General features: G+C 41.2%; 2 protein-coding genes and 1 long non-coding RNA gene across 10 annotated transcripts in view; 2 read left to right on the top strand and 1 right to left on the bottom strand.

Moving 5' to 3' along the window:
- The window catches only part of TAX1BP1 (Tax1 binding protein 1), a 66,075-nt gene extending 57,784 nt beyond the window's left edge, over positions 1 to 8,291 (bottom strand). For 2 of the 7 annotated variants that reach the window (XM_055707838.1, XM_055707833.1), the window contains exons 1-2: positions 8,150 to 8,291; positions 4,861 to 5,044 (exon numbers count right to left, since the gene is read on the bottom strand). In XM_055707838.1, coding sequence (XP_055563813.1) covers positions 4,861 to 5,037 — 177 coding nt within the window. In that variant the 5' untranslated portion in view covers positions 5,038 to 5,044; positions 8,150 to 8,291. Of the gene's footprint in view, positions 1 to 4,860; positions 5,045 to 7,407; positions 7,556 to 7,806; positions 7,908 to 8,149 lie in introns of those variants that run through there. The other 5 variants (XM_055707839.1, XM_055707837.1, XM_055707835.1 and 2 more) reach the window with 4 other exon arrangements.
- A 131-nt stretch (positions 8,292 to 8,422) lies between these two features.
- LOC106631567 (uncharacterized) lies at positions 8,423 to 12,735 on the top strand. 2 transcript variants are annotated; one of them, XR_003562890.2, is made up of 3 exons: positions 8,423 to 9,592; positions 10,799 to 10,977; positions 11,777 to 12,735. It is a non-coding gene; the product is annotated as an uncharacterized LOC106631567 (long non-coding RNA). The 2 variants fall into 2 exon arrangements; XR_001335364.3 differs by having other exon boundaries at positions 8,966 to 9,592; positions 10,799 to 10,951.
- Positions 12,736 to 25,349: 12,614 nt separating this feature from the next.
- The window catches only part of HIBADH (3-hydroxyisobutyrate dehydrogenase), an 84,902-nt gene continuing 83,151 nt past the window's right edge, over positions 25,350 to 27,100 (top strand). The window contains exon 1 of the mRNA XM_055708856.1: positions 25,350 to 25,493. Coding sequence (XP_055564831.1) covers positions 25,412 to 25,493 — 82 coding nt within the window. The 5' untranslated portion in view covers positions 25,350 to 25,411. The remainder of the gene's footprint in view (positions 25,494 to 27,100) is intronic.

The raw sequence follows: 27,100 nt of genomic DNA on the forward strand, positions 1-27,100 counted from the left end.
ATAATAATGCAAGAAATATCACGTGGCGATACGATTATTTCACCCTATTGTGAAATAAAGTCACAAGATGTAGATTTTCCTATCCAGAGATTAAGGCTACCTACCAGACAGACTGTTTTTGCAACCAGACATAGCGCATGTATTATTTATTTTTCCTCATTTCAAAGGTTTAGATTTGGATTGCTCTTAGGGTCCCTCCAGATCTCGATTAATCACAAATAAGCACCAAAGGATAAAGAGGGGACACTGGTCTTGGATGATTCTGGGACTACAGATATCCTATGAAATTAATCAAGAATGATAAGCTTTCTCTCCTGACTCCACACTATGAACCATCAGGCTCTTCCACGCAGACATCCTCACTAAAGGGAAAGCTGATCTCAAATTCTAGTTCCCATAAAACTGCGTGAAGAGACAGACTCAGGATCAGGATGTCCATGCCAAGTACTAGAGCAGTACTATCTGTAAAACTGCCTTTTTTTTCTTGGTAAGAAGCAAGGATATAACTTATGAAGATCTTTTGGCACTTGATTACAGATGACCCTCCAGAACATCACAAAAGCAAGAACAAAGAGCTGCAATCAAAGACAACAGATTTGAAGACTGAGTCAAGACCTGGTTTTAAGCCTCCTGTAGGGGACAAGGAAAAAAAAAAAAAAAAAACCACACATGAACATATACAAAAAAAATAAAAACATCATCGAGTATTCAGAACTTCTGCTGTGAAGGGTAACATCACCTTTGCTATTGTACTTCCTGTCCCTCCAAGTTTTTGCCAAAGTTCCAATATCAAAAGTAACACATGCCTTTAGATAAAACACAGTTTGCAAGAAAATTGGTATATCTGAATTAATCCTCTTATGTGCAACATTATCCTTTCAGTTTATGAACAATGAGTTTGCGTTTTTTAAACCTACTACCAAAGTGTTTTACGCTCAGCATTACAGAAGTTCAGCATTTAGCAACTTAAATCACACCAAGAACAAAAAACACATCTCATCTATGATATATGCAGAGAAGTTGGTAGAACCTTTTAAGTTTCAGAAGAACTGTTATTTGTTTGCCAGTGTATTTACTCCTTTGTCATAATGTTGTATGCCACAGACCTAGCTCAGGTCTGAAGTTCTAGACCTATTCTAGCTCCCAGTAAGTCCTTTTTGATACTTCTGATGGAGAACAGGGAGGCAGTACTTTATCTTGCTTGGCTCCTTATTTTAAGTTGCTTTATATAACATCCTTGAGAAGAAGGTATCTGTAAATATGCAAATGCAAACATGAAAGAACCTGCTGTGGTACCCTTCACTTAAGCCAGTATCTTTTCACAGTATGAAACAGAAGCCAATACTCAGTGATGAAATATCTGGAATACTCAGCACTGACACAGGAAACTGGAAGCACTCTAGTGAGGGGGGAAAAGTTCACAACCATTAAGTTTAACAAGTGAAAAAGAATGTGTACCAGGTGGAAAAGACTGATATAAAGAAGAATAAAATGAAATTATGTAATAAATACCTAAATGAATAAATAACCACAATAAGACACACAGAAAGGAACTCTTACAAGCAATTTATGGCTCCTACCAAGGATTCAATTTCTAACATCTTTTTTTCACGTAAGCTGAACAACACTAATGGCAACTACAACACTCACAAATGCAAATCTACATGGAATAAAGAGTCTATCAGACATGGAGTGCACATTATGGAAACATTTAAAAAAATCACAAGCTAGAAATTAAGAGTCAGTATATGAAATCAGGTTTTGCTTCTGAAACTATTAGCTCCATTTCCATTTAAAAAGGAAACAAACTACAAACCAAACCCTTAAAAGCTGCTCTTCAGAACAGAACTCTAAAAGGATTTGAAAAAGCACCTTCAATCGTCATGCCACATTACACAGCCAAGCCAGTAAAGCAGGCATAGTAGCCCTTCTCCCACACACCTTCCTAGTCCACTTGTTTCCATCACAGTGATGCAGCACAGTTGCCCACTGCATCACACAGTGATCAAGCTGAAGAACCAAACCAGTTGTGAAATAAGTTGGTAAAAGCTGGGAAGTAGGGACTACATTTTTCTGGCAGATCGCTTCCCTGATCCATTCCACTGTGCAGCTGCACAAACACCTGGAGTAGCAAAACAAACAGGGTAATAATACAAGGATATAAATAATCAATATCTACTCCAGACATCATTGCTGCTGAAGAAATGTACTTGTTCTTGCAACCAAAATGCAAACCACTGACTTGAAAAGGTACTTATGGATTTTGTTCAGTTCAATAAAAAAATTCTTAGCTGACCAGCTGTGCAAACACAGGACAGAATACAGTTGAAGCCACTGCCCACTGAAATGGAACAAAATCAACATTAGAACCAAAACCAACACAATGTTTCGGGGGTGGCGGGATATGGAATAAATCTTACTTTCTACACTAATCTGAAATTACTACTAGGGTTTTTTGACCGGGGGGGGGGGGGGGGGGGGGCGGTGTTGGCGTTTGGTTTTTTTTCTTTTTTTTTAAACATGATGCCTTTTCCCTCTGTCCATTAGTCACTACAACAATAGTAATTTTCTGTACAATTCCAGGCAAAGATTAAATAACACCATTTAAACAGGTTTGTTTTCCAAGTAATTTATTCCTCTCAGAAAAACAAGGTGGACTTATATCCCCTCTATGTGAACAGTTAGTGAATTGATGCCTTGAGTTCTCAGAGAAGCCTCACTTTCCTTGTACACTAGGCCAATACAGAAGGCCATTAATTACTGTTCTCATAATTAGTCAAGATTTGCCTCTTTTTCTTTTTTAATGCTGAAAATCACTTTACTAAACATGCATCACATTCTTCACATCATTCAATGTGTTTTAGAAAGGTAAATGATAAAACCCCTGCCTGTTTCATCAGTTTTCAAACCACCTCCAGGTAGTTTGTTGATTCTCCAGGAACAATTAGTTCTCTACATGTCCCTCATTTTTACACTCAGATCACAGGGTAGTATAGCTTCTGTCTATTATCTATCCCAAGATGACTACATTTTCACAATTTATTTTACTGTAAGCATTACTCATACACACCTGCAGACACATTTGGACAGGTGGCTCCGTTTAACTCACTGTACCATAAATATACTAAGACAGTATATTCATAACACTCAGTATAAACTGACATAGTCACACAAAAAGAAATTAATTTTCAACATCTCACAATGCTTCCTTCCCTTATCTTGATGAGCATTAGGTGACCTGGAAATTCAGTTGGGGAATTCCACTGAAAAAATCCAGACCCAAAACTTTGGTCTTAACGTCAATCAATTCCCTGATTTGACTCATCACACAAGAGCTTGTTTCACTTGAAGGACAGGAAGCACAAGAAATAAGCCAGCCTGTGTAAAAGGTGATGTTTCTTTCAGAAGTACCACCTTATGCCAATTCAACATGTTCCTCAAACGACTGCCAAAGGTGTATTTATTACCTGTCACTGCTATATCAGAATAAGAACTCCTATGTCAATAGTTTATAAAACATACCATTACAGTCAAGATGAAATCAAAGATACCTGTAAGTTGTACACAGCATTTCATGCAGTCACTGAAAAACTGTTCACACTTTTTTCCCCCCAATTAGTATTTTTAAGGTCCTGTCTGATTGCCTCCCTCACTTAGAACAGACAGAGCCACAATAATCACTCCTCAAAGTTATGTTTAAATAATTTCAAAATGTTTATGTGTAATATGAACAATATCCTCTTTAAATTTTTGATAGATTTTTTAAGTTTCATTAATGCTGTTAATTAAACATTCAAATGTGGTCAGCTACACTATTCATCAAAACTTTGCAGATAATCAACATATATGCACACATATATTTTTAAAAACCTCCCACTAGAGAAATGTGCCTGTTTGCAAGTTAATGCCTCCCTCGCACGATTTAGTGACTATAGTCATTGCACACAGCATTAAAAATGCTTCTGCTTTGTTACAAGACACAGTACTTCTGTTTTATAGAAGAGTAATTTATCTTGAACAAAGACTAACAATCCACTGGTAATCTGCAGATTACAGTGAAGCCATGCATTTACATTCTTAGACAGCGGACAGTTCTAAGGGAAAGGTCCTCCACTACCAAGATATTCTGCTACCTTTCTCCTTTCCCCACTGCCAAAGCATCACTCCTTTAAAACTTGCATCAAAACCTCTATTAATCACTCAAGCAAGGAATTTAAGCATCACCTACTAGAAGATACGCTGACAAAGAAAGAGAGATCAAGATCTTAAATAGATGCAGATCTAAGAATTAATTTTTCTAATCCCATAAATGAAACTTTACTAACCTTTAAAAATAACTCCAAATAACTTAATGTGGCCTCACCCCTCCTCCTTTTTCAAGGGTCTGTTTTGAATAATTTTAGTGATCTATGCTGTTCAGCCTGTTCTAGCAACAAAAATGAGTCAGGGACATGCGTCAGGGTACCTCCAGCTTAATTTTTTTCTTTCTGCACACATTTTACCCTTACGCTGGCTCACATTCTTCACCTAGTCCTGTTCATAATGTCACTCTGTGCCCACACATCTCTTCCCGAGTAATTTCCATTTAATTCTTCACACCACCACCACATCACACCTTCCCTTTACTCCAGTAGACTTACAGTGTACTCATTCCTCTAGTTTCAATCTCCAGATTGATCTTTGTTAGGGAACTCACACTGTAATAGTAGGAACCAATACATCGCTTAAAAGTGATGTTCCACTTAAGTTTGAGAGAGCTTTTATTGTTGTTGGCATTTTAGTTTTGTTTTGGTTTTTTTAACTGTTAAGAGAGAAGACAGTAAACATCTGAAAAATAGCAATAGAACAAGCTTTACTTACCTTGAAAATACCAACCCAGTCTTTCTGATGAGGGTGGATAAACTGAGTCAGAGTGTAGTGACATTCAAGGTGTGTGCTTGGAAGGTAACTTTTCGCCACATTTTGAAAAATCACATGTGCAAAATTGGAAGTCTGCAAAGTGTTAGCTGAAGACGGAACTTCTTGAAAGGATGACATGTTTGATCTGTAACAAAATTGTAGAGGTTGCTACTTCAATATAGTGGAAAAATTAGTTAAGTTACAAAAATCGATCTATTTGAAATATACAAAACAGAGAAACAGAACCATTAGTTCCTCTGTTCTGAAAACAGGTAACTATAGACCAAGTCCAGCAAAGTGCACTGCCTCAGCATCACTCCAAAACAATGTCAACAAATAATATACAAACAAACAAAATGGCAGTCATTTCAGCAATGACATCAAGATGGAGATAAAGCACTGCTTAGCTGAATGCCCTCCCCGTGCCCCCCCCCAGTATCACAGCTCAGATACAGCAGCAGAAAGTAGGAAATTAAAGCGGTGGTGTGAAAACAAAACAAGCTTCTAACTTAATGAAATATTCTTAATGGTTCTGCATGTGGCAGGGAAGGAGAAACAAAGCTCCACAGTTTCCCTACCAATCTGTACTGCTCAGTGCTTTTCACAGCATTTTTATATATGAAGTTTTTCTTCCCCTCTCTGTAAAACTAACAAAGTTCCATTTTAAGACATTTTTTAAAAACAAGACAGTTTGTCTAAACAGAAGGGGATTGGTTGGTGGGGTTTTTTTGTTGTTCTTCAAAAAGAGTTCTCTTGCCTGGCTTTAGCAGTTGTGGCCATCTTTTACTGTTCTCACTGTAACACATAAGCTCCCAGCCCTGCACGTTTAGCTTCATTACCATAAACAATGGATTTCATTGATAGAGGAAACACTAGGTATGCATGCAGTTTGATGGATCAACACTAATCAGCTGGACTGCAAAGGCTTTTAACTATGCTTTCCATTCACCACCTCCTTTAGGATACATAGTGCTAAAAATTACAGCAACGCAAGATGCTTCACAAGCAGAACAATAAAGTCCCTTCCATGGATTCAGCAAATCTGCCAAAAATAGAAGACAGGCACCTGAGAAGTTTCAAGTGTCAAGATTTCAACATAAAATCACAGATTCGTCAAAACATTCGGTATTAGGAAGATTAGGGCCTTATATCTATCTGTCTTGTATCTATGTGTTTTATCTAACGCATTTCTAGAAACATGAGCCATGCCATTCTTGCAATGGCTATTAAAAGTCATTTCATACAGCCCAGGCAAATCCACACCTTGAATGAGCTAACTGCCAAGCGCATGACATATTACATTCATTGAAGATACACATGGAAACCAATCCCAAAAAGGGATGGGTCACTGCAACTCTCATGAAGTTCAAAGATTAAAGGCTGCCTGTGTATTTCCTTCAGCCTTTAAAAATTTCTTTTCACCAGTCAAGAAATAAGTAGCAAAGAGCTCATGTTTTCTGAAATAAAACGCACTCTGAAACAAATAGGTATTCATCACTCAAAACAAGCAAAAGGTAAATAAGGATTTTTTAGGTTTAAGCCCTCAATGTTTTAAGCTTATTAATGCCCAATTTAAAATAATACATGAAGTACTTATGGGATTCCATGACATCATTTTGATGTATCACATGTTAAATATAGAGCAGTTTTTCACCCTGAACAACACAAGTAAAAAGATAAAATGCCAAGCTTGTAAAGATTAACTGATGCAAAGAACAAACCCAAGAACTTACACAAACAAGAAAATGAGTAAACATCAAAAGACAGCTTTTTAGGGACCAGGGTACACATAAATCCTGTCTGTTATCTAGCTTCAGAGTCCAGAAGACTATAGGAAATTTAACAACATAGTAAAACCCTGAAAACTCCCACACCTCTCAAAACAGAGGATTACATTTAAGACATCTCTCAAATCTACTCTGAACTCTAAATGATATGAAGCAACAGTTTCTACAATTCTAAAAGAAAAACAGCCTTTTTTTGAGTGCAATAAATTCATTTTTAGTAATTTAGCAGTACCCAAAGCCAAATAATATTGACATGAAACAGACTGTTTCATTACCCAAGAAAACCCAACAGTTTTCATTACCCAAGATAAGCACAAAAAGAGTAAACAAAGCATTAATAACAAAACCAATTGAATTTAACTTCTTTTTAAAAATAGGTCTATTTTTAGAACTGGATAGTTTATTCTAAGCACATGCTACAAAAAATCAAGAACAAACAAAAAAAGACCACATAACCCCGACCCACACTGCCAAAAAAAAAAAAAAAAAAAACAACAAAAAAACAACAAGAAACAACCAAATACTAATTTCCACACGCTGGTTGCCTGCTATCGCATATGAGTACTAGCCTTAGCGCAACCAGTAAAGGGAGGCTTGGTTTCCAAGCCCAGAGCAGAACTATCCACAAATCTGAACTCGTGCAGACCAGCAGAATCACCTGGGATTACTGTTCCCTAGCAGGAAAATCCCCGGAGCTTAGGGGAACCTGAGATCTACTTACAGCTCAAGGACAGTTTAGGGGATGCCGGGTGCTCGCTTACATGGCTCGCAGCTACCGGCTGGCAAACAGGAGAGGAGGAGGAAGAGCTACGCTGGGGCTTCGTTACTGACGTGACAAGCGATTCTCTTGGGGAGGCTGAACAACACGTCTGGGTTTATGCACCGAAAAGGACGTAAGGAGGGAATCCTCGTCAGGCAGGAAAAGCCAAAGCGGGACGAGCCACACCGCCCCAGCCAGCTCCTCCCGGAGCCCTCCAGCCGCAGTGCCGGCGGGACGGGGAGCACCTGACGCCCCCGGCCCCTCCCGCCCTCCCTTCCCCCGCGCCGCGGGCCCCCTGCGCCCCGCCGCCTCCCGCCCCTTCCCCACCCCCGGCTCCGCCAGCGGCCGGCGCGGCCTCACCTGCCCGCCGCGGATCACCTTTGCTCCGGGACCTTCGCAACGCGCTCGCCGCCACGGCGGGGGAGGGGAGCCCCGCCGCCTCCCACAGCACGGCCGCGCGGGACCCGCGCCCCCCGCAGCGGCCGCCTCTCCCCGCTTCTCCCCGCTTTCTCCCCTCCCGACCTACGATCGGCCTAAGACAGCTGGGAAGGGGCGGGGGAGGGGGGGGAGCACCTTCCCGGTGGCGCAGAACCGAGGCCCGGGGCCTGTGGACCCCGCCCGCCCCAGTGGCTTCCGGGGGCCGACAGAAATGAGGGTGTCAGACCCGCCCGTCCCCCCCGCCAGGCCCGGGTGGGCCCCTTACCTAGACCGGCGCGGAGGGCGCCGGGGACATCAACATGGGGCCTCCGCCATCAGCGCCTCGCAGCCCCGCCCGCCAGCGTCACTTCCAGCCCCGGCCCTGCCCGCGGGGGGGCGGGTCGCCGGCGGGGAACGGGCTGGAGGTGGAGCGGGACCGGCCGGGGGTGCGGGGGGCCGGCCGGGGCTGCGGGGGGCCGGGCAGAGCAGCCGCGTCCCGCCGGGGCCGCCTCACGCCGGGCCCGCGCGCCTCTGGCGGGCCTGCGTTCGCGGCGCGTGCGGAGCCGTGCCCCTGCCGCCTCCCTGCACGGCGCCTGCCCGTGCCACGGCGCCTCCCGTCCTGTGCGTTATTCCGGCGTTGCCTCGGTAATGCTCACGTACCCTAATTTAGCCATCTCCTGCTCGGTCCCCCGTCCAAAACACTGGCGTAGTTACGCCTCGAACGTTGCTGTTAATCTCCCAGCCTCTGCAGGTCTTCCCGAGCCCGAGAGGGGTGAGATAAGAGTGACTGTAAAGGCTTGCACGGTTCTGCTTGCGCACAGTGGCAGATCTCCACGAAAGTACATTCTCTTACAAATACACTGACTCTTACTTAATTTTCATCTGACATCGAGTCATAGGTCACTTCCCGGAGTAACCGGGCTGGGTAACCACGAACAGTGCTGAGTAATGTCCACTGGTATGCGGGACTTCTCCCAGTGTGCCCAGCACGTGTTGCTACCACAGACTGTCCTCAAGATCACCGTTACTTCTTTGTTTCTACTGTTTCTTACACATTTCGTGTGTATTCTCAACAAACACATTATGCGGAGAGACGTAATATTATCATTATAATTACTACTATATTATAGAGTATTACAGAATTTATTATTGGTGTTACTGACTTAGGTTTTTGACAAGTTCGACAGCTTTTTCACGGTCAGTCCTAACACAAATGAAGCTAAGACAGAGCATAGAAACTGTCCTGGTAAGTAATTAAGGTCATCCATTTTACTTGTTTGTTTTGCATCTCTTGTTTCTGAAAACAATCTTACGTCTTCAGGTGTATCACAGGTTACTAAGCAATCCTTTGATTTGTATACACAATTAATAACCTCTTATATCATCCATATATTCCATTTTCCCTGGAAAGCAATAAATTCCATGCACTGTACTAACAGACCATTTCAGAAGACAGAAGTGTATGTACAGCACTTTCTCCTTTAAGATGAGATCAAGTATTGTAGTGGAAAATTAAACTAGTATGTTAATCAGAAAAGCAATAAATATTTCTAAGGAGGTGGGGAGAGCTATTACTTCTTATCTCTGCCCTCCATTTCTTCTCCTTGCTGTTTTCTGCTCTGTGTGACCTGATAAAAGGGCTAAGAGTCACAAGACCTGTTCTCATGTGGGATGGGGACTGGGGAAGAACTTGGGGTTTACAGTCACTAGCTGTGGAGTATCAATGTTGGTAAGTATAAGTAGTTTTGCTTTCATTTAACACCATTATAATGCTGGTTTATGGGAATATACAGTGAATGCCTGGGGAAAAAAATGTTCATTCAGTCAAAAGAGTTAGTTACGGTTTAGTCATAATTCAGTGTTAAGTTATTATTTTTATTGCTAAATGCATTTGTAGGAAGTAAAACAAATTACATATGCTAGTTGTCACATGTACAGTGTAAATATTAGAACAAATAAATCAAGATAATCTTGTCTTTTCTTGTACTTCTATCCATAATTTTCAGAAAAAAATGTATTTTTAAACTTTATATCTTAACCACATATACACAGTGGTTCTAATAAAAACATAAAAAAAATTCTTCTATTATTCAAATTAAGAACATTTCTTGCTGAAATAAATGTATGATTTAATAAGTGTTCTCATGTATGTATTTGTATCCTAAGTTTAGATGCCAGTCTTACCCCTCTAGAATTTACAGCTATTCTACAGAAAGACAGTGCAGGGCTTTTTCTCATTTTTTTATTGCCCCTTTGAGAAATGAAGAAGTTTACCCAAATGGACAAGTTGTGCACTGTGATCCCAGGATCAACAACCCATGTGCTTGTACTGGTACAAAGGTTTGAGTCAAGAAAAATGGGTTTGGAACTGGTGCAAATTGCACTTGCTCTGAGAATTAATGGCTGAGTGCCTTAGTCTGAATTTTCTAGGCAGGGATCATGAGATACTATATCCTGTGATATAAATATATATCCATGTGATACAAATCTTTTTGAAAACTTGCTCTTGAGTACAAAAAAACCCTCACTATTTTTCTATTTTTGTCTACCTTCTCTGCAAAATATTTAAAATAAAAACTAAGTTTTATATCAGCTTCTATTGGATATCATTTATATCAATTTCTAGTGGATCCCTAGCCTTGTGAAACTCTGACTAATACACTAATTCAATTAGAAAAGCTCATTACAGATATGATGGCAATAATCCCATCTCCCTCTGACTTTTCACCTTTCCGACCCCACTGATTTCAGTAACAGGAAACTTTTGATTCGAGCCACTATTTTACAACAAATGGTATACTTTTCATGTATATCAGAATTGTACTCTTAAGCACGTAGTATCAGTGTTTAGTCAATATTTGGGTGGGTTTTTTCAAAGGAAAAATGGCGGATGTCAAGTATCTTTTTGATGCAGTTCTCCCTGTATGTGTCATAGAATCAGAACCATGGAGATGGGGAGGAACCTCCAGAGCACTGCAGGGAGAGCATGCTGCTCAGGGCCTTGCCCTGCCAGGATTTTGCACGTCTCCACAGACAGAGATTCCACTGCCACTCAGAGGACCTCTTCCAGGGGCTGAAAACACTCATTGTAAAAACATTTCATTATATCAAATTGTAATTTACCATGCTTTAATTTTGTCTCTTGCCTCTTGTCCTTTCACTGTGCACCTCTGAAAAGAGTTTGGTTCCATCTTTTCCACACCCTCTGCGTAGCTGATTGTAGATAGCGATAGGGTCTCCCTGTGGCCTTTCCTTCAGGCTGAAAAAAATCAGTTCACTCTCTTTTTGTGTCTATATTCAGAATTCCCAAAGAATATATGTCTCATTTTGTTGGTGAAATACATTTTACGAAGGTATTTATTTGGAAATAAAAAGCTGGAAGAACTCTTTTCTTCTCAGTGTCTCAGTTTCTGAAGTGCATAAATATGAGGACAAATACACAATGGCAAACTCCGGTTGTGGTTTTGATGGAAATATTAAATAAGGTAAAAATGTATGTGAATGCAGTAACTGGATTTGAACATTATTAGATTCAAAAGAAATTTGAAATTCAGTCCGGGACATAAAAATTCCCCTGCTTTGTAATTATACTGAGACTTTCCTGGCCAGCACGAGAGTAGTCCCTCTTCAGCGTGAGATGAACGAGGAATAAAAGCTGTGAGCACCTAACCGGAATTGCCAAAGGAAGTGTGGGGCAGTTATGGGCTCCCAGGGAACACAGTCTTGCATATTTGGGAAACATTTACTATTTTCGTAACTACACTATCTTTTTAAACCCGTGAGCTCCTTTAGCAATTTATAGCCTTGAAATTAGAAATAGGTCCCCATCACATCTGTTTAACCTTGGATATATTTGAATTTTTATTCCGATCCAAAGCCTAACATTTTTTCTGTTTACTTTCTGTGTTAATAGCCTGAACCGAAGCCATGATGAGTTTTGGATCCAGCCCTGAATTCTCCCCCTGAGGCCCATCTTTGCTTTGTATGAGTGACAGAAAAATCATACATTTCTAGGTTTTATTACCAAAGAAAGATACTTTATGTTGTGGATATTCAATCTATTGGCATGACACGATGCTATTGATGAAGTGTGTTAAGGAAATGCTTTGGTTCTAATGATTTGATTTCATTTTGGTTTGACTCCTATTTCAACACTCCCAACTTTTAAAAGTATGGGCCATGTGAGATGTAAAATATATATATCGATGTCACTAATCGGAAGCTCTTTCTGGTCACATTGTAAAGCACACTTAATCAACTTCTTTAAGATCATGTTACAGAAGGCTATTAACTATACTCTTAAAACAGTTAAATAGTTATAAATAATGTTTTATATTATGGCTGACAACACTGAATTGCCCAGCGTTTAAGGAAATCTAATCACAAGGCAAGGAGACTTTGCCTTCCAGTAAGATGGCGTGGCAAAACTTTGGAACATATTAGAAATCACATACTATTGCTAACATTTCCTATTAAGGAGAGAGTCTCTCTCTGTGTATTTTGGATTTCTTTTCCAACACTTAATTGCAGCTGATGAAGAAAAGCTATTCAAAAGCTGCCAGGATTTTTAAATCTGTATGAGTGAGATTGATGAAATTTGTGGGTTTTCCCAAAAGAGTATAGGTGAGAGCAGACATGTAAATTTTGTATGTGTGTGCATGTACGTGTGTGACAGAGGAAAGAGCAAGAGCTTACTCCTAAGGTGTGAGACTTGGCAGCGCTGCACTGTACAATGGGCACAAGAAACCGCATGTCTGTAAATGACCGCATTTGAATTGCTGTTATTTCACTGTTGGGTTACTGTATTGTTAAAGTGAAAAGGAATGTTTTTAATAAATGCAAATAATGAATTAAATGCTTGCACATACTGAGGCTTTACTCTCTGGTGTGTAATTAATATATGTGCACTGGAGACCCAGGTCTGGGGGAGTGTTTCATTTCTTATTTATGATGTTTGCAAGGGTTTTTTTCCTACTAGCATACCTCTTACTGGCATACACAGAACCACATGTAAATGACCACTGAGTAGGTGTCACTTAAATCTTAGCAGATATAGAACAGGTAAATACCTTTGTTTGGTATGCTTTGGTAGATTTACTGTTTCTCTCAGCCTTTTATCTTCACTATCTGAAAGTAATAGGAAGCTCCCAAATGACCAACATTTTGTTTTCAGAGGCAGGAAAACTGCATGTGGCAGGAAACAAACAAGCAATGAGATTTCAAAGTTCTTATACCTCAGGCCACAGCATTTAACCCTGAGGGACTGAAAGCTGAAAGACACTTCCCACAGTTGCCTACAGCATGCTTCTCGTATCCCCTTCTGGGTCCCCCTCCGGCACTGGCTGCCACTGCTGACAAAGCACAGAAGTGTCTACTGTATACTGCATCTGCAAGAAGCTTGGCAGCTTTCCTATTTTCTCATAATGATACATCTTTTTCTCAAAGGACCTAAAGACGTCTGAGTCCTCATAATAATGCTGTCTCCTGCTCCCCTGTCCTGGCTCTATCTGTTCTTGTGTCCCCACCAGTTTACTCGTTTTTCTTACTCCTTGGCTCCCTGAGCAGCTGTGCTCAAACTGGGGAGCTTGGTGCTGTCCCACAACTCCCTGCCAAGGCTGGTGCCACCTGACTGATGCAGGACTTGTGCTCATGCTTGACCCAGCACTGAGGAGAAGGGCTGTCAGGTCACGCAGTGCACTTGTGAGAGGTTGTGCCCAGCCTGGGACTTGAGACAGAGAGTGACTCACACTGCTTTTCCCCATAGCCCCACATTCAGTGTGGAGAGGGGTCTAAACCTCCTGTGTTGCTATTTGTATGGCAAGCTTCACAGTCAATGGATCTTCAGTCTAGGTTCTTATCTCCTCCTACTGCTTGAGTTCTGAAACTCCTGCATTATGCGTTCTTAGATGCTCTGAAAAAATACTAACCGTACTGTTATATACATTCTGTACAAATCAACTACTAGGAAGCACAGTGCTAAAATTAAAAGTTGCCTTTAATTCATCCCCTAACTATTTGATATTCTATTGTGTCTGTTAACATTGTACAGAGAAGAGAATGTTGGATTTGCTGTGCAAATTTACATACAGAAAGCAATGCAGTCTTTCTGATTTTATTTGAGCAGCACCACTTAGAAATGCCAACTATATTTTTATTGTATATATCCTATCATTTTTTCAAACTTTCACACCTTTTCTTATTTCACAAAGTAATGTCCTTTTATAAGGAATATTTTTAAAAGGCAAAATACTATAGTGCTTATTACATTTCTACAACTTTCTACAAAAAGAAACATTTAATAAATGGCTCTACCTTTTGCTAATAAATGTCTTACATTATAATGTAGCAAGGTTAGCAATATTGTCCAAAGTGTGGTTGCGTTTTGTTGTGTTATGGAACTGGAATCATTCAATCAAAATACAATTTACATTATAAATATGGGTAATAATTCTGACTTTTAAAAACACAGTAATGTCACAGCCATGACATATGAGTTTAGTTCACTACATGGCAAAGGATCTGTTGGGCCTGTAATAAGTGTTCTGTACACAAACAACATGGTTCGAATCTGTTTTTACAGCGTGTGTTTCAGTTTTCTTTACTGGGATATGTCAGTGGGCAGCACTTGGTCTGTGCATCTGCATATTTTGAATATACCATGTTTGTGCTGGAGGAGACTTTTTAAGGCTTTATGGAACTGCCTGCTTAAATGCTACCACTGAGACCTGGCTGAGCTCATCAACATTGTCTGTCACTGTCTGTAAGTAGTGCAGCTTTTCCTTAAAATTGGGTGACAGAGGCATATGAGTCTGAAAAACACTGTTATCTTAACAGTTTTTGAGAACTTTACCCATAATAAATGACTTATTGATATATATATGTACCTACTAGCATTCCCAGAACTTGGGCATTTTTCTCCCTGTCAAAAGAGATGCCAAAAGCAAATTCAATCTGTAGTTCCCTCTCCCCTTCCCAGACCTTTGTTGACTGGCAGTCCCCATTCTGCTGCAATTAGTCAACAGCTGAGGAAGAGTTCATTGGCTCAATATTCATCCTAGTACTTGAAAAGTCAAATATAGCTAGCCTTAGTTTTTTCTTGTATTAATCACAGGGTTGCTGGGGCCAAATCAGCTCATTTGTCAATGAGAACGTGCACAAGCTTCCAAGTGGGATGAATGTTTCTGCACAAAAGAGCAGATCTTACAAATTGCACCCATTGGATGTCTAACATCATCCTGATTTTCCACTTACATACTGCTTTTTAGTAATTTTACACTCAGTATTCATTTAGAAATCATTTATATCACAACTATACTTGGCCCTCAGTATTATTTGGTAGCATGAAATATACTCAGTGATGGTATGAAAGTTATTTCCAATAGGGCTTATGAAGAACAGCTGAGCAAGTATGACCTCCTGCCCTCAAAGTGTTTGTTTACTGGGAACTATATTCCAGTTCTCTACATTTAATCTGTCTTGGACCAGGCTGACATTCCCCTGATAGATTTATTGTATCTCTAGAGGCTATTACAAACACAACATTGTCACTGCTTATCTAATAAAATGATAATAAGATTATATTACTTTAGTGATAACAATATATTTATGTTCATTTTTAATAGTAACAAACCAAAGTTTGACTTCATGTTCAGTGAAGATAATGTGTTACCAGGGGAAAAATATTAACCATTCAAAAAGTATTTTTCTTTCAAACAAATCAGCCATGGAAAATACTTTTTATTGCACGTTACTTGTAAATCAAAGCATCAATTTGTATACATTAGCAGGCATCCTATATCAGTGTTACAGAAATAATAATAATGAGGAAGTCTGCCTCAGAAAATTTATTTTCCTAAATCAACAACTGGATTTTGGAAGCTTGCCGTGATGGTTTTTGTTGTGCATCTTTTCCTAGAATTTGTCAGATATCAAAAGGCAGGCACAACAGACCAGATTTGCATGTCAGTTGTATTTTGTTATATTCAAGGTGTCCAGAGTAAATTAATTTGTTATTAGTGGTGGTATTGTTATTGTTATTTTTCATTATTACTAGTGGCACTAATGATTATTAGTGGTAGCATTAGGCTTAAAAACATAGACACACTTTGGTTTAGTACTGTGTGCTTTTACAAGAGACCCAAATTTATTTCTTACTTAAACTGGTGACTTTTAGTGTAAACAGCATCTCTCTCTGTATAATGTAAGCTCTTAATTTATCTCCCAGCTCAGACAGCAAAAATCAAATTACTTTTTAACATCAGTATATTGTACATTACCAAAAGTTAGCCTTTTCTTATTTTAGAAACACAAATTACTGCATCTCCCCCATCCACACACCCTGCCTTTTTTTTTTCCCCAGTAGACTCTGATACTGTAATGCTAACCTTTACCAAATGATCCTAGTGTTTTGGTGGCCAACACCCTAGTGATTCTGCTCTACTGGCATTCATATCACAGCACAGATGAAACATGGACCATTTTTTATGAACAAACAGCATATTCCTTCTAAAAAGTATTGTTATCTGATAATTTATTCTGCAATTTTTCACTGCAGCTGACTATTACTTTTCTTAAGTGTTGTTACTCAAAAGTAACCTATGAAAATAGTCTGCATTAGGGAAATGCATTAACGTATAATAGAGATTTAAAAAAAAATCAATAATAAGCAAGCTATTCCATAGGTATGCAAGCTATATGGTGAAATTACAGTGCTAGACTTGAACTCAATGTGCAGTTTGTATTTAGAACTCTTAAATGTTACATAAAGCATATTAATATTAAATTTTCAATAGGACAGATTAGAGATTTGTTAAAATAAGGATTCTGCAACTAATTGCTTCATGTTGGTATACATTCCAAGTCTTTTTCTTACAGTTCCTTTCAGGAATCTTTCAATGGACAGGACAGCCTAGGCAATGCAAGCAATATAGACAATAGAGGACTACAATAATGGCAGTAGTTTTGTCTTTGTGTGGAACAGAGGAGATATTTTGATCCACTCCTCTTGTATGTATTGATTTCTGCACTCCTCTTGTAAAGGTCTTCTCTGTCCTTTCGCACGTGAAGTTGATGCTTTTTATATCCACTGTATAGTTAAAATCCCAGAGGAATTAGGTTTATTAATAATTGCATGCCCCAAACATACAAAACTGAGTTAAAATTTTGCAACCAAGTATAGAAAATAAAAGCTAGGTCTTTTATATTGGATTATATTACTTCAGTAACAGTGGGGCTTTGTTGAACATTAATTAATTGTGTTCTCAATCTGCAGTAGGTTATGTTCCTGGGTACTAATTCTAGCGAGCCAGTGATGAGGAATATCCCCTAATGCACCTTGCTCCCCCAGGGACCTTATGTTGCTTCCTCTAAAATCAGGAACAAAGTCTTAAGACTGTCAACAGGAGCAAGGTCACCTCCCATTTTGCCAAAGCTAAGGCTGCTCAGAAGCATGCCACACAAAGGAAATGTTTCTAAAGCAATATGCTTTACATTCTGGCGTAGGAAAACCTAAGAACTGAATTAGTGCCAGAATTCCTATTTCTATACCATAAGGAGGTTAGTTCAGGATTTTATCGGAGTAATGTGAGGTTGATGCTTTTAGACTGATACACATACGTTGGTTGGAAAAAATGGAACTATTTTTGCTGTGGGTTATATGCGTGCATCTTTTCCTGGGCAACAATTACCTCCTCATTGCTTGGACTTCTTAAGTTTCAGATCAAGTTACCATGTAGCTTTTCCATATTGCTTTTCCCTGTTGCCCTACCATGTTCATTTTCTCTTCCTATGTCAGTATCCTGTAACTGCCAGGGCATTGACTGTTTCATGCAATTCCCACACCAACCATATGTTCTATAGGTAATGCATTGCAGGTAGAAGTGAAAATAAAATTACTGTGACTGATACCAACTATTTATCATATGTAGCAACAGTTCTTTTGGACTTTTTTTTCCTTTTTCAGCTGCTTTTACAGAAGCTGTTTGTCTAAATCTGAAGAAAAGCCATCCTCCTCTTTGCATTTCTATGTCATGTGAAATAAGCATGTAAAAATAAGATATTGCACACAATCATTGAAAGATTAAGAATCCATAAAAATAATCTTAAATTTATTTTTCGGTTAAAACACAAAAATAAAACCAAGCCCAAATTGCTATGGCATGCTATACAGGTAACTGTCCTTACACTTTAAATTTTTCTTGTGTCACTTCTCCAAATGGAACAGTTCTATATTGTTCACGGTACACCCTATATGCACTCACCCACATACAATTTCCTGCTTGTTTGTAAAAGATAGTAGTGATTGAAGTTGCTCATAACCCGAACTGTGAAAAATTCCATTTAGCAAAATGCTCTAATTAAAAGGACTGGTTCTTTGGATGAAATCTCTTCAGGATCTTTGGAAAATCCACAGCATTTTCCATGAAATTCAGCTAGGTAAATTATCTTTAATGCATTCTATCTGAGCGAGATTTTGAAGAGAACTTGAAGGGGATGATTGAATTCTTCTAGGAAATAGGTACTTGAATCTTTTCAGCTCTTCTGAGAAACCCAGTCAGCACAGTCTAGCCTAAACATCCTAATGGGATTTATCAAAGCTAAAAAGACGGGAAAACCTCTAGTGCTTAACTGAACTTAGTACCAATTAGTACAAATATGTATGTACTGGTACCCTGTGGTAACCTGCCCATTCTAACATTCACCTGATGTCCCAGTGAGATGCAACTGCTTTCCAAACTAGAGTACGAATGCTTCTGACAAAACAGTAAGTCTTCATACCAAAACAAAGTTTCTATGTTCCCCCAAGGCACTACATTCCTACAGAAGCCTGGAATTTACTTCCCCTTAAGATATGCAATATTCCAAATATTGCACATATTCAGGTCATGGTTGATTACTAAATTACATACTGCTACAGAATATATCATACAATTCAGCAAGAAATAAAGCAGTTCAGATTACACAAGGGTGGGTTTTTTTTCTGTAGGCAAAAATAACCACTTGCATTGCTGCTTATACATTCCAGTTAGTTATCTAGTGAAGAGCACACAGCTAGGAAATGAATGCTGCCCTGAGAATCCCAACTTGAATATTTACAAGCGTGAAGTATGTCATATTCTGTTGGACTCAAGGTCCCTCTAGCCCAGTAGTCTGTCTCCAGCAGTACCCAGTCAGAAACAAAATATGCAGGGATATTTCTCTGGAATGCTCTCCCACATCCAACTATTTGCTGCTCAGGGATTCCTGAGCAGTTCCACTGTGCTTTCATTGCATTTTACAAAGACTGTGAAAGCTCTCCAATGCAGAGAAGTAAACACCACAAATGCAAGATGGAAGGTTAGAAGGAGGAATGAAACACTGTAGGCTTGGCTGCCAATTCATATTGATTCAAGTTTCAAATGCGCTGCTCCATCCACTGTAGTTTCTTTTAGCTACACTTAGTGTTAACGTTGAATTTAAATATCAGTCTGCAATGAGGGTCTCATTTTACAGGTGTCATATGCCTGTAAGTCTCACTAAATTCAGTGAAAATTGTTCTTAGTTATCAACCCAGACTATAAAACTCCCAAGTCCTGAAAAGGAAATGTCCCAAAAGTAATTAAAAATTTTAAAAAACCTGATCACCTGTAATTATCCTGCATCAACAGATTTAAAGTCAGGGGCAGGCTCTGAAAGTGAATCCAACCTTTACCATAATTTGACACAGGGCATATATTTCCCTTTGCTTTCAGAGGTTCCTTATTAAGGGGAAAAAAAATCCTTAAATGACAAAAAATACTATAGATGTTCTGTGTTTGTAGGATTTTTTAAGTTCTTTGTCCTTTTATATGAGACCTGTAAAGGAAACTAAGATGGACACATTTTCAGCAGTAAGAATGAAAAGAAGTTGGTTTTGTTACATTATTTTATATTTACACATTTGTTTATGTTTCTTTAGGTCTCCTGGAACTTAATGAACACAATGTACCAGCAGACAGAAAAATATAGCAGCTGCTTTCTGTATTACAAGTGCTCTGACAAGTTCTTATGTTTTAACATCCATGTTACAACATCACAAATGTTATGGAGCACACCTAAGGTCTCCACATACTTCTTACAGCATAAGAAAATAAATCTGAGCCACTTAAAAACAAAGATTTAGATTTACAACATCACTGAGCATTCATTGGGTATGATGTAAGTAAATATACACAAGTTTTTGATGATCTAACAAGCTGGGATACAGGGATACAGGGCTATGCAGTATAAAGGTACTGTATCTTTTTCCCCACAGTTCTCATATCCTGCAGAAATGTGCCAGCAGCAGTCTACAAAGCCAGATGATATGGCAACTATGCATTAGTAATAGCAAGGCAATGTGGCTTAATGAACATGGTAATAATGGTAATGGGTATGACATGGTTATATGATAATGAGTGTCAAGAAAGTTGCATTCTCTTTCCCTTTTCTGTCACTGTGTGTTATACGACACTTTGAACCTCGTTAGTCTTCCCATGACCAAGAATTTGGTTTTACATTACCAATACCCAGTAGTTTAGGATTTAAGAGCTTTCTGTCCCACTCACTCATTCCAGCTTGGCCCATTCAGTCCCTCCAGCGTGAGGACCAGTGTGCCAGTGCAAGCATTCGTTGGGACAGACTGTCAAACAGATGAGCGAAAGGATTAACAACAGTTACATTGGCATACCTGAGAGGGCCATAAATTGTAATGCAAGGATCGGGATGAACAGCTGGGGCAAAAGCAGTGGGGATTTTTTTTTAAATCCTACTCATTTCAAAGGTCTGGTATAGAAAGCTGTCAAAAAGCAATTGAACTGACTGGACTGACTGAGGCAGAGCTCCAGGTATATCTAGGTTTGGGGAGCAACATGACTTAAATGGGTTTGACAACTAAAAGATCGGTTCTTATAATGACATCTGTACTCTTTTTTTATAAAGCACTGTAAGATCTACTGATGAAAACAGATACATACCAGTTACAGGTTTACTACTTGTCATTCTCATATGATTTTTATACTGTTCTATTTTTATGTGTTGTAAAAACTGAACCCTACCTACACTACAGCAACAAGTAGGCTAGCAAGTTTTCCTTCAGAAAATAGTTCCTTGCTGCCATAATCAGTCAGATATTTTGAGGTCTCATTTCATGCCTAAATAATAAGGTAGGCATTACTGCTTTTAAGATACAATACACCATTGATAGAACAAAACTTTAAAGCCAATTAAATGTTGGCAATCTTCCTACCCCTGGCAAAGGCACACTTGTTAACAGTTCACCTTTGTGGCATGTTTGCAGTGTAATCACTGATTTCTGGAAAGTCTTTTTGGCACTTCCAGGTATTTTAAAATACCTAATGAATTTATTTTTATAGACAATTTTAGACTTCACTCACATTACTTTAAATCATTTTACTTTAAAATTAGAGGCTGTATGCACTCAAATGAGGTATGTATCCCCATTCTTAACTCAAGGAAAAAATAGTGATTTGAGGAACCAAGCTATACAAATAACAATTTATTTGCATTTTAACTAGTTAACAGTTGCAGAAATCATCACATACAAATCTTTATGAAACACTATCTTACTAGGTGTGAGTAAGGACATACTGCTGCTTTGTTGGAAAAAAAACAGAACAATTTTATCCTGGGTTTTAATATAAGTAAAAGCTTTCATGGCTAATTACTTAAAAGTATTTTGAAGTTAACAAAGCTTTTTTTCTTTATTTTCTGTGGAAAGAATGTAATTAGGTTGGTAAAGAAATAACACAAAAACCAAAATTAACTAGGAAGTCTTGATTTATAGTGAGATAAAAATTTTATGAAAGGCAAAATTATTTTTAACAAAATGAGCTAACTTTACTATAAGCCTACTAGAAGTTCAAACATCACTAGAGGGCATTTTGGAGAAAATAAAAACCACAGCAACACTATTAATTTAATTTTCTCCCTTCCACAAATGCTCTACAGTATGGTAGCCCTGCACCACCTAGTCCTGCAAACGCTTCCTTCTCATACTGGCTACCTTAAACGTACTAAACTACTAGTATCAGTTATATCATGACATGATCATGATGTTCATTATGTGAGCAGAGATTCCATTTAATCTAATCTCAAGGAATTTCATCTGTCTGCAAAAGCATGCTCTGTACAAAAGCAATGTAAAAACTATAGTAAGGTAACAGTGGACATGTCTGTAAAAATAAAGTTGATTCACAGGTGTGTTGGCCAAGTAATATAAGGTTGTCTGATACTCTTTTATCAATAGGACTCTCCTTTAACAGTTTCTCATGCTTTGTTTGGAAGTGGTTATAGTGTATTTTTATTATGCTGGTACAAAGTGAAATTCTCCTCATAATACCTTTTAAACAAAGAATGTTTTACTTCTACCTACACAAGTAAAAAACCCTCTTAGACATGATAAAGGTCTAGAGAAGGATACAGCTATGCATGTAAAGCTGCATCTTGTAATGAGAGGTAAAAATCTGAATGCAAGGACCACATTGAGTGTAGCATTAGAGTCTTCACTTGATCCACCTATCTATTCTTAACCCCCTCAAAAATAAAACTAATCACTTTTCTCACTCAGTTCAGATTTGATAGGACTCTACAGCCAGCTGGAAAAGCACCAATTGCTCTGAAAATGTAAGGCAGTGAAGAATTGGGCTGGAAGGCAAAAAATCATGTTTTCAAAGTTCTGTGTGATTACGTGTAAAATTCAGGTTTTAATAACTTTGAAAGGCCTTATTTGGATGACACCTCAGTACAGATTTCTGCCAGCAGAGCTGCCTCAGTGAGGAATCACACTTCTACCAACAAAATTTGTGTTCAAGATGGTTGTCAACCTTGTCACCACTGAGGAGAAAAGTAAACAGAGCTCAGTAGCTTCATTCACTTGGCGATCTTCAAATGGCATGGTGGAAGAGACAAGTGAGCTTATGAAAATATTGGTACATATGAGTCTCTGGGGCTTCAGATGTTTTGCAAAGTGCTAGCAAATTAAAGAGTTTCAGTTTTTGTGTGACTCTTTCCATTGCCTTAGCTGCAGGGTTCTTTTTTTCTTCTCAAGCCATACTGGGTGCTCATAGTCATACTGAGTGAGAGGCAATGAGAGAAAGCAGCAGCTGGGTGAAGGCAGGAGATCGGCCTGTTGAGCAGTAGCACTCACACATGCCAGAAAAAAGCTACTATATAACCACAGCCACCTTCACTGCCCACGAAATTCCTTTACGTCGGGCTAGGTTAATTTAACTGTGTATTGTCCACTGCTTTATAGGGGCAAATATAAAAAAATGTATTATGGTACTGATAGAAGAAGCAAGCTAATACATTGAGCCTGTTCTTTCTGTGCTAACATATGAGTGAACAGCTGACTTGGTTAGACCTGTACTCCTGACCACTACATTCTCCCAGAAGTCTGTAAATGATACTACGTAACAGCTACCAAAAAAGCTCTGACCTAGCAAGAGTAACCTGATGACCGAGGGAGTACCCAGCACTCCTCCATGAGAAACTAAGGCAAGGGTTTTTGTCATGAAAATAAGTTTTGTTCAAGAGGGATGAACGCGGCAGATGCAGGACCGGAGCTGAAGCCTTACTCCAAGGAGGCAGCATTTGCCTGCCTCCAGCATGCCCTGTCTCAGAGCCTGGCTTGCTCCCTCACAGCCCTGCAGCACCTGAAGCTCTCTCTCCCTGGACTGCCAGCAAGGTCTCAAAGCCCTGTTAGACTTTAGGCTGCAGCTGAGCAGCACAGCTCTTGCTAGCTTGTTCAAATACAAATCTTACTGATGTTGATAAAACCTGTATTAGGCCTTTGGGAACCGTGCTCTGGACATGATTGTTTTGGGTTTGTGTGGCAAGGTTTTAGTAGTGGGAGACTACAGGGTTGGCTTCTATGAGAAGCTGCTAGAAACTTCCCCAGTGTCCAGTAGAGCCAATACCAGCTGGCTCCAAGACGGATCCGCTGCTAGCCAAGGCCCAGCCCACCAGCGACAGTGGTAGCAGCTCTGGGTTAACATATCTAAGCAGGGGAGGGGAACTAGGCAAGAGCAATTGCAGCTGGAGAGAGGAGTGAGAATGTGAGAGCAACAGCCCTGCAGGCAGTGAAGTAGTAGGAGGAGGAGGCGCTCCAGGCACTGGAGCAGGTTCCCCTGCAGCCCGTGGTAAAGACCATGGTGAGGCAGGCTGTCCCCCTCGGCCCATGGAGGTCCACATTTGAACAGATATCCACCTGCAGCCCATGGATGACCCATGCTGGAGCAGATGGATGTGGCTAAAGGAGGCTGTGACCCGTGGGAAGCTGCGCTAGAGCAGGTTTGCTGGCAGGACCTGTGGCCCTGTAGAGAGAAACCCACACTGGAGCAGGTTTGCTGGCAGGGCTTGTGACCCCAGGGGGGGACCCACGCTGGAACAGACTGTTCCTGAAGGACTGCACCCTGTGGAAAGGACCCACGCTGGAACAGTTCATGAACTGTAGCCTGTGGGAAGGACTCATGCTGGAGAAGTTTAAGACTGTCACCCATGGGAGGTACTCCACATGGGAACAGATGAAGAGCATGAGGAGCCCTCCTCCTGAGGGGGAAAAGAACAGCAGAGACAATGCGTGATGAGCTGGCCAAAGCCCCCATTCCCCATCCCCCTGCACCACTGCAGGGGAAGGAGGTAGAGAAAAGAGGGAATGAGACTGACCCAAGAAGGGAGGGGTGGGGGCAAGGTGTTTTTAAGACTTAGTTTTTATTTCTTATTATCCTACTCTGATTTGATTGGTAATAAATTAAATTTTTCTCAAGTTGAGCTGGTTTTGCCCGTGATGGCAATTCCTGAGCGATTGTTCTGCCCTTATCTCAACCAACAGGCCTTTCGATGTATTCTCTCTCCCTGGCCCTGCTGGGGAAGGGAGCGGTAGAGGAGCTTTGGTGGGCACCTTGCATCCAGCCAGGCTCAACCCACCACAACGATGAAGCCAGTCACAAGCTCCGGCGCTTATTTGCCATCTGACTGGGCAAAAACGGCGCGCAAGGCGGCCCGCTCCCTCACCCCGAGGCCGCCGTTTACCGCAGGCTACCTCAGCCCTCACACGGCCAGGCCGCGCGTCCCCACCGTCTCGCACCACAGACCGCCTCCGCCAAACACCCGGCCCTGCCTCCTCTCAGCCAAGCGTCAGGAAAGGGAAGCCACAGCCGTCAGGCGCAGGCAAGGAGGGCTGGCAGGAGACACCGCCCCGGGGAGAGCCGCAGGCAGCGGCACAGAGTCGCTCGCAGCCCCGCCGCCGGCCCTGCTGCCCCAATAAGACGCCCCAGCGCCTGCCCGGCCCCCGCCCCGCCCCGCTCCGCGCTCCAGGCGCGGGTAGCCGGGCCCGCCCCATCCGTCACGGGGCGGCGGGCGGAGCCGGCCGGCCGCGGGGAGGAAGCTTGCTCTCCCATTGGCTGGATCCCGCCGAGGGGTGTCTGTGGTTGGCTGCGGTATCTGCCGCTCACAGCGTGGCGGGCGGTGGGTGGGGAGGTGCCGGGGCGGGTGGTGGCTGGCCGGAGGTCACTCGGCGCGGGGGCGCAGCATGGCCGCGGCTGTGGTGCTCGGGGGACCTGCGGGCTGGTGGCGCTGGCACAGGCGGGTGCGTGCCGCCCGCGCGGCGATGGGTAAGGACCTGCCCCTCCCCTCGGCTCCAGCGGCTCCGCTCTGACTGCCGGGCGGGGAAAGACCGGGCCTTTCCCGGGGCTCGGCCGGGGAGTGCTGCCGCCGCGCTGCCCTTGGCGGCCGCGGCCCTCCGCGCCCGACGGGCCCGGTGCAACGGGCGGCCCTGCCTGGCGGGCCCCGGAGTCGCCGCGCCGGGCAGCGCCCCCGGTGAGGGGCCGCCCGGGGGAGCGCGGGGGGCTCTGCGCTGGCACGGGGCGCTCCCGCGGAGCGGCTCCAGCTGCCGCGTTATTTGCGGCCGTGCCGGAGTGGCTTTGCTCAGTGTCTTCACTCGTTCGGCTGAGGGAGCATGCCTGGAAATCATCAGAGCCCGCGAAGGTTTCCTGTGGCACCAGCGACACGTTAGCGGTACCTGTCACTTAGGTTTGGGCTGTTCAGCCCTCTTGATCATTGCACCCGAGTATTTTCCTTAAACTGAAGGTAAATCCAGTGGCACTTCTTCCCGTCCCAGCTCCGCAGGCGCACACACACGTATGGCTGGTTCATGGGCACTGGAAGGTGCAAACACCTTTAAATGCCGTGTGGGTGCAAGTGAAGAGGAATATTTGCAGAACTGGACCTAGACGTTTCCCCTTTTCAGAGTCCTGAAAATCACGCTGCTGTTTCCAAGTAGTTTACCTGCTGAAGTAGATAACTGAAAATACACATTAAGTTGTCTTTTCAATGTCATCTCAGTAGCACTCTGTTGCTCATGTATGCCACTGTATAGTTAGGCTCCCAACAAACAGGTGAAGGTTTTTCAGGTAGCAAAGTGGAAGAAATATATTATTTTAAGTTGTATGTGGTTCTAAAATCTTGATGCTTAACAAAGTGTTTCAGGAATTAATTACTTCTAAGTAACTCCTTTAAAACCTCATTTAAACTGATCAATGAATACTGTTTGACATTTAATTTTGAAATTAGCTTTCAGTGTTATTTTGACTTGACTGTCTTTTCCACTAACACTTTAACTTTTTTTTTTTATAGTTGCAGCTCTGATGGTGTGCAAAGTAATAGCTCAGGTGCAGCAGGCATATTGGTCACATGCTAGTAAAGTTAAATACAGGAGACCTGTGTGTGTATTTAGTGCCTTTTGTGATACCACGCAAGCAGTAGCTTTCAGTGTATTTTGAACTTGCTGTGCATGGTAGCTCTTGGATACTTCTGTAAAAGCTTTGAAATCCACTGTCTTGGTCAGTATTCCAATGGTCATCTTTAATGTCGAGAAGATGGAAGGGGTCTTGTTTCTTGGTGAGCCCAGGGTGTGAAAAGCAAACCAAAACAGTACACTGGCCTTTAAAGTTGAAAAACATAGTTTGTCTTTGCCTGAAGACCTGAGTAAGAAAGTGTGACTAAGTCTAAGAAGAAATTGTGACTCTCCCAAAAAACTTCCATAGAACAGAATTTCAGTCAGTAGTGACTGTGGTGGAAGTCCTGCTGACTCCTTTAAGTGCTTACGGGTTGAAGGTCTAAGCATTAAGCCTTCTTAACTGCTGATCTCTGCTGCTTAGTTATATGTCGAGGTTTCTGTACATCTGCTGTGTTTATTAGGTTTGCCATCCTTTTCTTTAGT

This window comes from Falco cherrug, chromosome 4 (genome assembly GCF_023634085.1).
Source record: "Falco cherrug isolate bFalChe1 chromosome 4, bFalChe1.pri, whole genome shotgun sequence".
Lineage (NCBI taxonomy): Eukaryota > Metazoa > Chordata > Aves > Falconiformes > Falconidae > Falco > Falco cherrug.